At 49.2% G+C, this 14639-nt stretch overlaps 1 protein-coding gene across 13 annotated transcripts in view; it reads left to right on the forward strand.

Moving 5' to 3' along the window:
- Window positions 1-14639, forward strand: part of SAMD11 (sterile alpha motif domain containing 11) — a 326641-nt gene that overhangs the window by 306178 nt on the left and 5824 nt on the right. For all 13 annotated transcript variants that reach the window (XM_083512931.1, XM_083512932.1, XM_083512924.1 and 10 more), the window contains one exon: window positions 9655-9779. In XM_083512931.1, coding sequence (XP_083369057.1) covers window positions 9655-9779 — 125 coding nt within the window. The remainder of the gene's footprint in view (window positions 1-9654; window positions 9780-14639) is intronic.

Here is a 14639-nt window from a genome sequence, read left to right on the forward strand (position 1 = left end):
AGAGGAGCAGGCCTCTCTTTCCTTCTGATTTGTTTGGTTATAAGAACCCTTTTTCTCATACAGTATTACTGTTATGTTTCTTTTATTTTCTTGTTATTGTTTAATTGTTTCTGATGGTGGCGTTGTGACATATTTGGGCTCTGTAAATCCTGCCTTTTACCTGTATGGCTGTGTTTTTAATTCATGGAGGATACGTCTATCAATGGCTACCAGCAGTAATGGCTCTATATACCAGTTGCTGGAAACCACAGGTGCGGCGATTGTGCTCTTGCCCTTGGGTTCTGTTTGCAGGCTTCCCACAATGCACCTCCAGTTGCCCACTGTGAGAACAGGAAGCTGGAGTAGATGGGCCATTGGCCTGACCCAGGAGGGCTCTTCTTGCGTTTTAGGTTTTTTTATTTGGTTGTTCTTAATGGCTTTTAATGTAAGTCCCTTTGGGTCACTCTGTAAGAAAAGGGACTAACAAATAATAACAGCAATGAGCTTCCCAGGCCTTTTGAACAGGCTGACTTCCACCCAATTCTACACCCTCCTATCTGTGAGGTGCTAAAAAGCGTTGTCAAATGTTATATTTTTTTTAATATGTGTTGATTTTTGTACTGGGCAGGTGGGAGACCATTTGTATCTTTTGCTGGCAGGGGAGAGATACCTTGGGCCAGCTTTGTGACCCTAAACATCTCTTTGGCTATATTTCCGGACCTAGCTGAGTTGAGTTGATATTTGTATTCCGCTTTTCTAACAACAAATGTTGAAAGCTGCTCACAGTAGCATTTAAAACAAAAAACACTGCAAACACTGTAATATCAACACAATAGCATATAAAGCAAACAACAGCAAATTCATCAACACAATGAATACTGTTCAGTAATGTATGAAGCTGCCTTGGTCCATCTATTTCAGCGTTGCCTATACTGACTGGCAGCAGCTCTCATGATTTCAGGCAGGGGACCTTCTTAACCCTACCTGGAGATGCCCGGGACTGAACCAGGGGCCTGGTGCATGCAAGGCAGATGCTCTGGCTGCTGGGCTTACAGCCCTTTTGTTACAGAATCCCCCCTAATGTCCACTGTTGTTTGTGTGTGCATCCAGGTCCAGTTGATGCTTGGCAGGTGAGGTGTGGTTGAGTGGGTTGCAATGCGATTTCATTGCCCTTTTGGTCTTGCAAGGTCAACCTGGCCTTGCTTGGAAAACCCTCCTCCAGGACAGATGTTGATAAATTGCTGGGCAGGCAACAAGAGAATGACCTGCAAAAATGATTATGGGCTTTTCAGGATTTGGAAAGGAATAGGTAAAGGTGTTGTTGTTAAGATATATATACTGCCCTTCAACGAAAGATCTCAGGGCTGTTCACAAGGCATGACATGAGTATAGTTGAGCTGGATTTGGGGGGCACCTTTTTAGTCCTATCAGAATGCTTCTTAACCATCTCAGTGTTTGCACCCATGGTATTTTGTGTGCACAATTGCCTTTGGAACTTTCCCCTGGAGTAAGGAGCACTTGTAAATCTCCCAGGCATGGGCGTTCCCATGTTTCAGAGTGCACATATTGTCTTCTTAATGGCAGTTGTTCTGGCATAGGTTGATGAGAGTTGTAGTCCGAAACAGCTGGATTGAGGAATGCCATTTCATGTGAATGAGTGCCGCCATAACGCAAGCTGAAACTTTCAGGCTTGTTTTCGAAGCCTCTGCTTTTCCTTCCTCCTGTTTGCTACCTAGCATGTTCAGCCAGGGAAAGAAAGAGGGAACATGAACTGAAGTGGGTTGGTGGGGGAGGGGGAGGAGGGAGCTGCTTTGGGGAGAAGAGATGGAGGCTATGCAAGCCACTTGGGTGATGGAGCCGTCCTCCTTTCAAGAAGAGCTCATCGGGTCAAGGCAAGCCCGCCGGCACTCGCCACCAAAGGCGGGGCAGAAAGGAGTGATTTCTTCCTGACAGATGGTTGGGTGTGATGGAATATCCCCAGCCACCTCAACAGATGAGGCGGCTTGGCAAGAGCGTTTCCTTACTGGCTGATTAAAAGGGAAATGTGGGTTTTTAAGAGCATGCAGAGCAGGGCATGGGTCCCAGATGGGCAGGGGCGAGTGAGAGGAGATGCTTCTCCAAGCCCTGATGTAGCTTTTTCTTGGCCATATCAGTTCCTGTAACCCCTCCACTGTGTTTTCAAAGCGTGTTTCAGCTGGGGGGCTTTGAATGCCTATTTGTGATTTAGGCGTTCCTGGTTTCTCCTTTTTGGTGTACCACGAGGTTTGTGGAGCTGGGACATAGGGCAGGAAAACAACGGCTGCTAGAACTGTAGCTCAGTCTGATGTCCACACCACGCATTTAAAGCACATTACTTCCCCCCCCCAAAAAAAAAACACCTGTCAAGGGTGCTGGAAATTGTATCTCTGTGAGTACTAAGCTACAATTCCCAGAATTCTTTGGTGGAAGCCATGCACTTTAAATGTATGATGTGGAGAGAGGAAAACAGCATGGTAATTGTTACTAGGGCAGAGCTTGGGCTCATTCATGGACACTTGTTTCCTCAACATTCCTATATATTTTCACAGCACCCATGTGAGGTAGGTTATGCTGGGCCAAGCTGGGAAGTGCAAAAAACAGTGATGGGTTAAGTGACGGAAAACTGAAATGGCACATAGAATCATAGTCCAATCCCCTGCATTGCAGGAATCTCAGCTAAAGCATCCATGACACATGGCCATCCAACCTCTGCTTAAAAAAACGTAAGAAAGGAGAATCCACCACCTCTTATGGGAATCTATTCTACTGTCCAGCAGCCCTTGCCGTCAGAAAGATGGGCCTGATCTTTAGTCAGAATCTCCTGTCTTGTAACTTGAATCCATTGGTTCGAGTCCTGGCCTCTGGAGCAGGAGAAAACAAGCTTGCTCCATCTTCCATGTGACACCCCTTAAGGCAGGCTTTCTCAACCTCGGACCTCCAGATGTTTCTGGCCTACAACTCCCATGATCCCTAGCTAGCTGGACCAGTGGTCAGCAATGATGGGAATTGTAGTCTCAAAACATCTGGAGGGCCGAGGTTGAGGAAGCCTGCCTGAAGGTGTTTGAAGATGGCTGTCATGCACAGAGTATTTTCTTTTCAGCAAAATGGTTTTTGTGTTTGTTCTGGTGAGAGTTACAATGAAACTCTGCATGCTCAGAAGTTTTAGGTTTTTCTCATCATTAACAAAACCTAATATTGTAATAAATTGATAAGGGTTGCACCCACTGAAGTTAACGGACATGACTAGCTTTGGTCCATTAATTTCAGAAAGTCTTAAGCTTAGTAGGGCTCATCTAGATAGAATTTTTAAAAAGATGCCGCAAGACTAATTTTGTGGTACCTTATTTGATGTGTTGCTTTGGGAAGGGGGGATAACAGAATCATAGAATTTTTGAGTTGGAAGGGACCTTGGGGGACATCTAGTTCCACCCCCTGCAATGCAATAAGGAAGAGGTTCCTTATTTTGGGGCCCCAAAGCGCTTTCATCCAGCCTTGCTCCTTGGGCCTATGCCTTCACTCTTGATTCTCTACATTTCCCTGAATCTGCCACTGTGTCCATTGAAAAAGGTTTGTGCACAGGGTGGTAAGGCAGCTTTATCACCGGTGGCTTGTTCACACATGCAAGCCAACTCTTCTTGGGGAGGCAGAGCAGAGATGCAGTATCTTCAGGTTGGGCTGGGAGAGATCTGTGTCTGAAACCCTGGAGAGCCGCTGCCAGTCAGTGTAGACAGTACTGCTCTAGGCAGACCAATGGTCTGACTCTGTAGAAAGCTGCTTTCTGTGTTCATAATGATGCATTTCCCAAGAGACAACGTGCGCGTGTGAGTCGTGTGTGTGTGTGTGTGTGTACACACAGCCTTGCCTTCGTGCCGGGGAAGAAAGCTAGATAATGCAAGCAGGAAGATCCAGATAGCGGCTGACGGGAAGATGGAGGGCAGAAAGGGGAAAGGGTAGAGATTTAATATCCGCAAATGATCCAGGAGGCTCTGAATGAGGCTGGCTGCTTTCCAGGGAGGGGGAACAGTAGTGGTGTTGGAGCAGGCTGGGGGGGGGGGACAAGCCGGGGGGGGGAGGCTGGCTCCTCCGGCACTTTGGAGGCGCAGAGCCATTTTCTATCCCCAGTGACAGAAAATTATCGACACGCCAGTCGATTGCCGGGTCAATTCCCCAAGCTGCCTTATGAAAACCCCAGCCGCTGCCAAAATGACCTCATCTCGTTTCAGCCGCGCACCTCTTCTCTCATACACTGCCCCCCCCTAGCCCACTTGCCCGCCGGCCGGCCCCGTCCTCTGGAAAAGGTGAAGGATGGAGCCAGCAAGCAGCTAAAATCTTCCTATCGATCTGCAGTCTGGAGAGCAATTAACGCCAGCCTTCCGGGGCCGTTCGGTGACCTCTCCCGGCTCTCGGCAGGGCAGGGGAAGAAATAACAAGATGGATTAAGCCCCCGTCCCGGCTCTCTGTGTGGGTCAGTGGCATGGGTCCCATGCGGGGAGGGGGGTGCCTGGTCTTTAAGGCTTGTTTGGCCTCTTGGACCCACATTGGTGGGAAAGGATAGGAATCTCGCGACCTTGCGGAAATGAGCAGTCCTTTGCTAGGGGGGCCCCACCTCCAAAGCAATGGTGGCTGGTGGTATGTGGGGTGGAAGGCCAGGCACCCTGAAGTACGTGGACAGGCAGATCAGGCTCATTCTAGTTTTGTTCTCCTCTTCCCTGCTGAGTCCACCACCACCCGCAAGAAGGCAGGCAAGTGGGGCTGCTGACTGAGGGTAGACTGAATTTGGTGGGGCAGCATCCCACTTGCCTTAATGAGCCATCCTTTGCAGGGTAATCACTCTTGCTCCCTTATAACTGGGCCCTGCGTGGCAAGCAGTACCCATGATCCATTATAAGCCCCTTGACCCACACAACTATTAACATAGTTTGAATTCTAGCCAGTATTAGCAATGGCATGAGCTGTAGCTCAATACTAAGAACATCTGCTTCGCATGCAGAAGGTCTCAGGTTCCATCCCTGGGTAGGTCTGGGCATGTCCCTTGCTTGAAACCCCAGAGAGCCACTGCCAGTCAGGGTAGGCAATACTGAGCTCGATGGAACAGCTGCCAGAATAGGCAGCATCCTATCTTGCTACATCTTCAGGGAAGAACTGTGGCAAAAGGTTCCAGGTTCAATCTCCAGCATCTTCAGGTAGGACTGGGAGAGATTCTCTGCCTGGAACCCTGGGTAGCAGCTGCCAGTCAGTGTAGAAAATGCTGGACCAGTGGCCTGACTCTTATAAGGCAGTTCCCTCTCTTCCTATGTGCTAATTGCTGGGGATGGCGAGTGGGAGAGGGCAATGGATTTTGCTCAGGTCCACTGTGGGAAACCAGTTGCCAGTCTGGGGCCAGTGTCTGTGGTCTAGCAGGGCCCTTCCTGTGTTCTCCGCATCTTGTGGGGCCAGAGAGAGAAGCTTTGAAACTTCTTGCTTCTGCCCGCACATACTGGCATCCCTTGAGAGAACCGGGCGTGAGAGCTGTGTGGAATTAATTAACGAAGCTGTTCAAAGGAGTCCTCTGAGCCCAAATCCTGGGAAGCTGAGCGTGAAGCATGTGAGACGAAAGGGGGAGAAGTCGTCAGTGGGGAGTTACCTTGCCTTTCTCCTTGTGGGCAGTGGTGCTGATTTGGCCCAGAGGCCGAGAGCAGGAAAAGGGGCAGTGGCAAGGAGGTGGGCCCGTTCAAGGTGCCAATGCCAACCCCTCCCCAGTTAAAATCAGGAGCCTGACCTGATGCGAATAGAATAATCGCCTCTTTATTTGCAGAATGCAAAGGGCAGGCTTCCAGGTGCCTTTCCACTGTTTTGGACCACAACTCTCATCCACAGCTCAGTGGTACAGCATCTGTTTGCATGCAGAAGACCCCAGGTTCGCTGCCAGTCAGTGTACGCTGCAAAGAGTTAAGATAAACCAATGGTCTGTCTCAGTAAAAGGCAGCTTCCTATGCTTCTGTGTCTTAAGGGACAGGCCACAGCGCAATGGCAGTCTGCGTTGTGTGTTGAAGGTCCCAGCTTCACTCCCTAGCAGCTCCAGGTGAGACACCCCTTGCCTAAAACCCTGGCAAGCCCCTACCAGCCAGTGTAGACCGTACCAAACTACATAGACAAAATGATTTGATTCGCAGCTTCCTGTGTTCCTAGTAGTTTTCGTCCAAAGCAGCTGGAAGGCACGAGGTTGAGTGAGAATTTGGGCTTTAAGGCACCAAACCATCAAGCCTTCTCAGTATCCCTGGCTATACCCCCGCCCCACAGGCATGGGTCAGTTGTTCCTATTTAACTGGAGTCTGTGAGAGGAGAGTGGTGAAAGAGGGAGTTTGAGAGAGAAATGCGCTCCTCCTGAAAGGAGGGTTGGTCAGCTGAACCAGGCGTATTTTTTGGGTCTCTGCACGCTGTGGCTGTTTGTCCTCACAGAGCTTTGACCAGTTCTTGTTTATTTTGGCAAAATCAGGCATCTCCTCTTTCTCCCCCCCCCCCCACCTCCAGTAACTGCCAATAAATCACTCTGTCTCCTGCCCCCCCCCAATCCTTCAGCTCAGAATTTTTTACGCCAGCAGACATTCTCTCCGTGTGTTTTCCTGGTGACTGCGAAAGGGAGGATGAACTGTCTTGAGATAAATATTTTGGCAGGGTCTGTGTTTGTGTGGCTGTGTGGAAAATACTTGTGGATTCTTACAGGCGAGCTCAGGGGAGAGTTGGCACACCCAAAAAAATGTGTTGGGGAGTGCCTCTTCCTCAAGAAGAAGAAGAAAAAACATTTTCCTTCATGGCAAATGAAAGAATTTGAATCACTTGCCACGGGCACCTGATGTCAGGAAGCTGCTTTATCCATTGGTCTGTCGGATCTCTGTCTACACTGACTGGCAGCAGCTATCCAGAATTCCAAACTGCGAGTCTTTCCCAGCTGAGGGGAAGAGGAGGATGCCTGATGGGAATCTGCATGAGTTGCTGTTCTGAGCATGATTCCTCCTAGTCTGCCCTTCATCCAGTTCTGGGAGCTACACTGAGGTGCCGCCAGAACTCTATAACTGTCCAGGCTAGAAGTCCTCTTCCCTCTGAACCTTGATGTACAGAGTTTATTCGACATAGGTTATACGGAGGTTAAACTACATCCAGATACTTCCTCATCGCTTCTGTAACCACAAACCTCTGCCTTGTGAATGTGTTTCTAAGTGTATTTGTTGCCCTGGGGCAACAGTACTTTCTCTGAATAGTTAGGCAAACCTGGTTTATGCCTGATCCCGCCCACAAAATGCTGTCTAGACCAGAGGCAACCTAGAACTGGGCAGAAGAGTGATTTTGGCAAAGTCTTGCTTGCTTGTGCTCAGTGCAGGAGCTGTCCTAGTATAGAGAAAGTTTGTTTAACCTGCCCATTGGCGGTCAGTGGGTGCTGGAAGAAGTAGTGGTGGGAGAAGAAAGGGAGGCCAACAGTAGGCGGAGCCAGAGCTGATGATAGGCGGAGCCAGAGCTTGTGCTTTGCCATTGAACGCTTTCTCTGTGTCTTGAGCAAAACCAGTCCCCGCCCCCCCTATCAGGCTTGGTTAAAAAGTTGGTAACAGAAGCCAGCCCTGAAATTGGAGGCTGGAAAAGCCCCTCTGGAAAACAGCTTCTGGTCCCATGAAAGAGCTGGATCAGAGCACTGCCCTATTTTTCCTTTCGGTCCAGAGCAATGCCCCCGTTGCAGAGCCAAAGCGCTGAGGTTCAAGCTGCCCAGCCGAGTACAGAGGAGGAGGCTCTCCTCCGTTCCCATCTACTCGGCCGAGCTGCTATCCTTGGCCGGCCTCTGGAAGGAGGAAGTGCATCATTTGGAACCAGTTGGCTGTTACTGCCAGATCCCTTCGGAGACGCTTGCTTCTCCGGCTGCAGATGGAGGCGTCTCGCCGGAGCCTTAGCTGTGCCTGGAATAATTGAGTTCAATTCCACTTCCTCTATTTACCAAGTCAGCGCCGCGCTCTTTCAAATGGGTGGGTGGCGGGGAGGGGGAGGGAGGGAGAGAGAGAGGAAGAAAGAGAGAAAGATCTCCAATGTTTGGCAAAAACAGCTTCAGGTCTGAAAAAAACGCAAGTCTCTCGGATTAGGAGATTACTGATGAGGTGAATGTCTGCCTTCACTTAGGCTGCATACACACCATACACTTAAAGTGTATCCCATCCCCAAAAGAATCCTGGGAGCTGTAGTTTACCCCCTCACCAATCTACAATTCCCAGCACCCTTAATGAACTACAGGTGCCAGTATTCATGCAGTGGGTGAGATGTTCCTTAACTGTATGGTTTGTACGCAGCTGAAGATCAAGGGTGGCTCATAACCTGTGGGCCCTCTAGTTGTTGGACTCTAGTTCCCATCATCCCTGACCATTGGCCTGGCTGGTTGGGGCTGATGGGAGTGGGAGTCCAGCATCTGGAGGGCCACTGGTTCCCCATCCCTTCTCTTAATTCATCTTAGGGCAGTATACAGACTTTTGAATTTCACAGGCATTCGCGTTTCACTAGCAAGAGTTCTGTCAAATCTGGAAGATTTCACAGTTTTTTGTTTTTTAAGAAAATATTTTATTAAGGATTTTCTTGTTTTACAGAAGTAAGTGTAATGCCTCGTATCCCCCCCCCCCCATGTAACATTTTTACAAATCCATTTCATTTGTTGAGCCATTAGGGGGAAGACTTCAGAGTTTTATAAATAAGTTGATTCAGTGTTAGCTGTTGGGTCCTCCTCAAGTGTTGTTGACACTGACTGGCAGTGGCTCTCTGAAGGTTTCAGACGGGGTCTTTCCTACTCCTACCTGGAGATAACAAGTGATTGAACCCAGGACCGTCTGCATGAACAGCGGGTGCGCTTATCATTAAGCCATGCGACTGGCATTGCAGTTTTCTGTGATAACAAGCTGCCTGACAGCAGGTAGCATTCTATCCCTCTACCAGCGAGCTCTTCAACCTGTTCCCTAAAAGGAAGGGGGCTGCCTGTTGTGTCTCTGCATGAGTTTCTGTTTGGAGTGTGCCTTCTTCCAATCGCTCAGGTCCTGTCCAGGTAGGACTGGGAGAGAGATTCCCAGAAATCTCGGAAAGCCACTTCTAATCAGTGTAGACAATATTCAGCTGGATGGACCCAGTGGCCTGACTCAGTATAATTCAGTTTCCCATGTTCCTGAAAAGCTGCCACTTCCTTGAACTCCTTTGTTGTCCTGAGCACATACTTAGACGTGGTCAGAGACCTTTGCTGGCTGGCCTTATTGGGAGCTGTTGATGTTGCTTTTCAGTTTGCAGCCCTTGCTAGATTCTACTCCCCCCCCCCACCTCCCCTCCCTTGACTGCAGCTGAAGAAAATTAAGCACATTGAAGACATTAGTTGGAAATGTGTCATGCCCCCCCCCCCAGCCCCGCTGTCATTCTCTTGGCTTCCCCACCCTCGGGGCTAGGAATCTCCGGGAGGCCTCGGCGGGCAAATTGACCCTGCCTGGTGTTTTAATTGACAGTTCATTAAAGATGGATGTGTGGCTGGAGGAAAATAATGCAATGGGCAGCAAGGGAGGCCTGGCAGCAGTGTGGCTGTCCGTGTGGGACTTGCGTGATTTATGTTTCCTCTGCCCCCCCCCCCGCCCCAATTTCCCAACTCTCTAAAAACCTTCTCCCCCATTCCAGGCAGCATGGGAGGTCTCTTCTTGGATGGTGAAGACAGCCCAGCGCTGGAGGACGTCAGCAAGTGGACAGTGGAGGACGTCTGCAGTTTCGTGGGCGGTTTGTCCGGCTGTGCTGAGTACACTCAGGTAAACTCCCAAATATTCAGGAGGGGAGGGGAAAACCTGGGGCTTTGGGTTCTTACTTTCTCTGCAAATCAACAAGGCCAAGAGTTGCTTTCAGATTCCTGGAGGGCTGCGCTGTTCCCTGTTTGTTTGTTTGCTTGCTTGCTTGCTTGCTTGCTTGCTTGCTTGCTTGCTTGCTTTAATTCTGCATCCTAACAAACTGAATTCTGCAAGCTGAATAAATTATTCAAAATTTATTCTGCTGATCCCAGTCATGGGGCACTAAAGCGTCCACCCCACCCCCAGCTACTGGAAATCTTGTCTCAGCGCCTCTGGCTTTCTGAGGTTTTGCCAGGCCTTGCCTCCGCCTCATAAGGTCTAGAAACTTATGGGATCTTTGAAAAAACATTTCTTTTTTTCTAATAAAAAAGTATATATCTCAAGAAGCTGAATACAGCACTCAGTACCACAACTGTCTGCACTTCTTCGTGTCTTTGTAAGTCTACTGTGGCTTGTCTGCAGAGGCTTGGTCATGCCCATCCATGTTCCATAAATACCAGTAAGTAAATACTGCCTGCCACTGCTGACTACACAATCCTATATGTGTTTACATGGAAGTAAGCCACACCGTGTTCAAGAGCGCTTTCTCTCAAGTACGTATGCAAAGGATTGCACACTAAAGCCCTGTTGTATACTCCGGTATTACCATTATAAGAACAAAGGAAGCTGCCCTATACTGAGTCAGACTTTTGGTCTATGTAGCTTAGTATTGTCTACACTAACTGGCAGTAGCTCTCTGGGATTTCAAATGGAGGATATTCCCAACCCCCCTAACGGGTATTGGGGTTGTAATTTAACATAATTTATCCTCATTAATCCATACAAATTATCCAAATGTCCAGCATACAGTTACCCCAGAGACAGCGCAAAAGTTGTTTCATCCGTCACAGGGAAGAATATCGTTCAAACTATCCTCTACAGGATAGCCACACCTTCAAAGATTGGGGGGGGGGAGGAGGTTTCATTGTTAAGACCGCTGTATCCAAATAATATTTAAATAAATAAATGTTAAATAAAAGGTTGTTAATAAAAAGTAAAATAAATAAATCAAAACAACAACAACAAATGATAAATATTTAAATAAATGATAAAATAGCAATAATTCTTTGCGTGCAGAAGGTTTTTAAATCTACGGTTGTTATTTACATCCTGGGGTTTTTGACAATTTCCCCCTGATAATTGTGTGCAAGCAGCTTGGAGGTCTGAGCTGTAGAACTTAAAATTGCTGGTTAACCCTGTGCATTGAGCGGGGAGGAAGGTGGGTGGGGGAATAACCCCCAAGGCAAGAGGCCCTTCTGGAACATCCATCACTGCCAGGCGGGGATCATGAAGTGGCTCAGTGTGAGGCCTCCGGTCAGGATACAAAAACCCCGTCTGTTCGTTCGGCACCAGAGTCAGCCAAGGCCTCTTTCTTATAAACACTCCATTGAGAGAGAGAATATCAGCTTCAGGGGAAGGGATCCTCAGATGTGCAACGAGAAGGTGGCTGTATACTTGGAACAGAGAGAAGACCTGCTCAACAGGGAGGGGAGGGCCAGAGCTGAGTGGCAGAGCATCTGATTTGCAAGCAGAAGGTCCCAGGTTCAATCCTTGGCGTCTCCAGCTAGGGCTGTCTGAAATCCTGGAGTCCCAGTTGGTATCGATGCTACTGAGCTAGATGGACCACTTTGGTCCCATGACAAGGCAGCCTCCAGGGCCCCTATGAGGCACATGCCCTGCAGGCAGAAGGCTTGATCCCCAGCATCTCCAGGGAGCTCTGGAGAAGAGTCTTGCCTGAAACCCTGGAGAGCAGCTGCCAGTCAGTGTGAGCATCAGCCTGTGATCTGACTTGGTACAAGGCAGCTTCCTATGGAAGCCAAATATTCAGAACAACAAGGCCCTTCGGGGAAAGGAGGGCTTTGCAGGCAGGAGGCTCCGATCCTGGCATCTCCAGGTAGGGCTCAGGGTATCCCTTCTTGAAACCCTGGAATTCAGGTGCACTTTAGAGACCAAGGCGGCTTCCTTTGTTCCAGTGTGCCATGTTCCCTAAGAAAGAGTCCCACAAAGCAGGGCTAAGGAGGAGGAAGCGGTCAAACCTGTTAATGCTTCTAACCTGAATCAAATACGTCACCTTTATTAATACTATTATCATACGTTTCTAAGTGTCCTAAGCAAAATGTAACCATAAGAACTAAGTCTATTACTCTTAGACCAATTAAAGTGTTTGGACCTAAGTTAGCCACAGCATCGATGGGTCTACTCTTGAGTAGGACGAGCACTGGGCTACAGCCCAGTGTTTATTTCGTTTTTCAAACCACCTCCCACAAGGCACCCCAAAACGTGCCTCTTTAAGCACAGCCGGCCCTCTCACCTGCCAGTGAAAGGAGGAGGCCTCGCTGTGGGTCTCAGGCCCCCTGCTTTCCAAATAATTTGCCCACCCCCTTCCCCCAGCCAATTGGGAATGCATCAGGGGAGGCCGTGACGCCCTTTCTGCTCACAGGGTTGTCGTTTTTTCCTGTCTCTTTCTGGGTGGCAGGCGGGTGGTGCATTTTCAAGGCAGGGCCTGCCCCCTGCTTCCCCCCCTCCACCGCCGCCACCCTCTCGCACACTGTGCAAGTGCTAATCCCCTCATGACACGCTTCATTAAAGCCCCCGCTAAGGCTGGGGCTTCTGCAGGGCGGCAGCTGTGGCAGCTGGCTTGGGGGGGGGGTCAGAGGCACGAATGGGATGGAGAGGGTGAGAATTGGCGGGAGATGCAGAAGGCTCTGTGTAGGTGGGACTGCTATATATTACTATTATGACATTTCTATAGCATCTTACAGTGAAATGTCGCCCCGAATGAAACCCTGGAGATCTGCTTGCCAGTCATTGTGGGTGACACTGAGTTATACAGACTGGTGGGCTGTTCTGATCTAGAGCCTCAAGTGCATACTGCATACTGGACCAGGGCTGTCCTAGAATGGACCGCCTCCAATACAGGCATCTGATCGAACCCTGGCATGTTGCCCATGCTGGCTCTCAGATGCAACCTAAAACTAGGGTTGCCTTAATATAAATGAACATGTCATTAGCTAGGCATAAGTATTATTGCCGATAGTGGATGCAGTATGTAGAAAGCTAAGCAGGCACAAGGCAAATGCTCTACCACTGAGACACGGTCCTTCCCTTCCCATCAAAATGGTCTTGAGCTGGCCTAGCAGCTTCCTCTCTGTCCTATTCTAAAAACTGCAGCTTTTCTTTGTTCCTTCTCTTTCTGTCTCTCTCTGACACACACATCCCTCCCTAGTTTGCTTTGTCCCTTCAGTCAGATGGCAGTGGGTTGACTCACCTTTGCCAAAATGGCTCCCATCTTCCAAGTGGGAGCATCCAGCTATTTCCTAGCTTTTCTGGGCCATTTACTTGTACTTTCAAAGATGTGTACTTTCATCACTAAGGAACTTCAAGCAGCGCCCCCCCCAAACCCTTAACTTTCTCCAGTCCAAAACTCAGACTCCTCCATAGCACCCCTAGTGCAGAATAGAGTTGTGGCAACACTCTAAAAGGCCCTCCCCGCTGTTTTTCTCCTCTCTTGCAAGAATCACTTGGAAGCCATCCGTGCGCTTTTGTGCCAGCAGCACCTACTGGCATGGGCAGGACAAGCATGTCCTCTCAGCTCCAGGCCTTGTGCTTCCTCCAGGCTGAACAAGACAGCAAGCAGGGTTGCTGAGAGTTCTTCCAACCTTCACCAGCCACCCCAGAGCTCCCTGTGAAGAGAGTTGCACTTTCACAGTGGTGCTTTCCAGGCAGCCTGATCCAGAAAAATACAATCCCCCCACCCTATTAACAAGGTCTCTTGAGTGAGCCACAAAGGCCAAGAGGTTTGGAGGAGGGGGAGGTAGTGAAGGAGGAGGAGGAAAAAGGGGTTTGGTACAGAACGAGTTAAAGGGATAAGGCCTTTTTCTTTTTCCTTTTGGTCCACAGCGGGGCTCTGCATTTAACAGGTTTTTACTGTGCAAGAAAGCCAGGCCGCCGGGGAGACCCAGCGCTGCAGAGCTGTCTGCCTGCTTTCTCTCCTCCAAAAACCGCAGCTGCCGGGGAGGTCTGGCACAGAGCTGACCTCCGCTCTTGCCAGCAAAAAACAAGCAACCGACAGAAAAAAGCCGGCCACAGCGTTTGCATTAGGAATAAAGCAGGGGGCAGTGGGAGGAAGGCTGTCTTTGCTCAGCGCAACCCTGTATTGGAAACAGACACACACACACACACACACACACACACACACCCTTGGTGCTCTCGGCCCCTGGGACCGTCCATCTGTGTCTTGATGGCACGTTGCATCGCACACAGCTTGGCATGGGCTCCAGGGAGGCCTGGAAGCAAGCGTGGCGGAGCGCAGGGATGGTTTTTTGGCTGTCAGCCAAGCTGGCCTGCTGGGTCACGGGGCAGGGATAGGAGGCTGTGCTCGTGAGCAGCCTTGGCTGGAAGGGCCCACCTATTAAAAAAAAGATCCAGAAGGGGAGGAAGCTGCTGTCGGCTTCCTTTTTGTTATTATGATTTAAGGAAAAAAGCTTGAACAGCAGGCTCCCATCTGTGCCTGCCTCTGAATCACCAGCTTTAAGAGTATGGGGCAAAATGAGGTAATAGTCAGTTGTCTCCAATAGTGGCCCTACTCATAATAGACCCATTGGATTTGATGGACATCTCTAACTTGGACCCATTAATTTCCAGGAGTCTACCAGTTCACAAATGGACAAAAGTCAACAGCAGGATAACAAGGATAAAGCCTTTCTTAAAAAAACCCACAACACTGCATAATTGAAATACATAGTAAATCAACTACGCTAAAAAGATCAATAATTAAACTATGTA

The sequence above is a fragment of the Podarcis liolepis genome (assembly GCF_965112155.1).
Source record: "Podarcis liolepis genome assembly, chromosome: 7".
Lineage (NCBI taxonomy): Eukaryota > Metazoa > Chordata > Lepidosauria > Squamata > Lacertidae > Podarcis > Podarcis liolepis.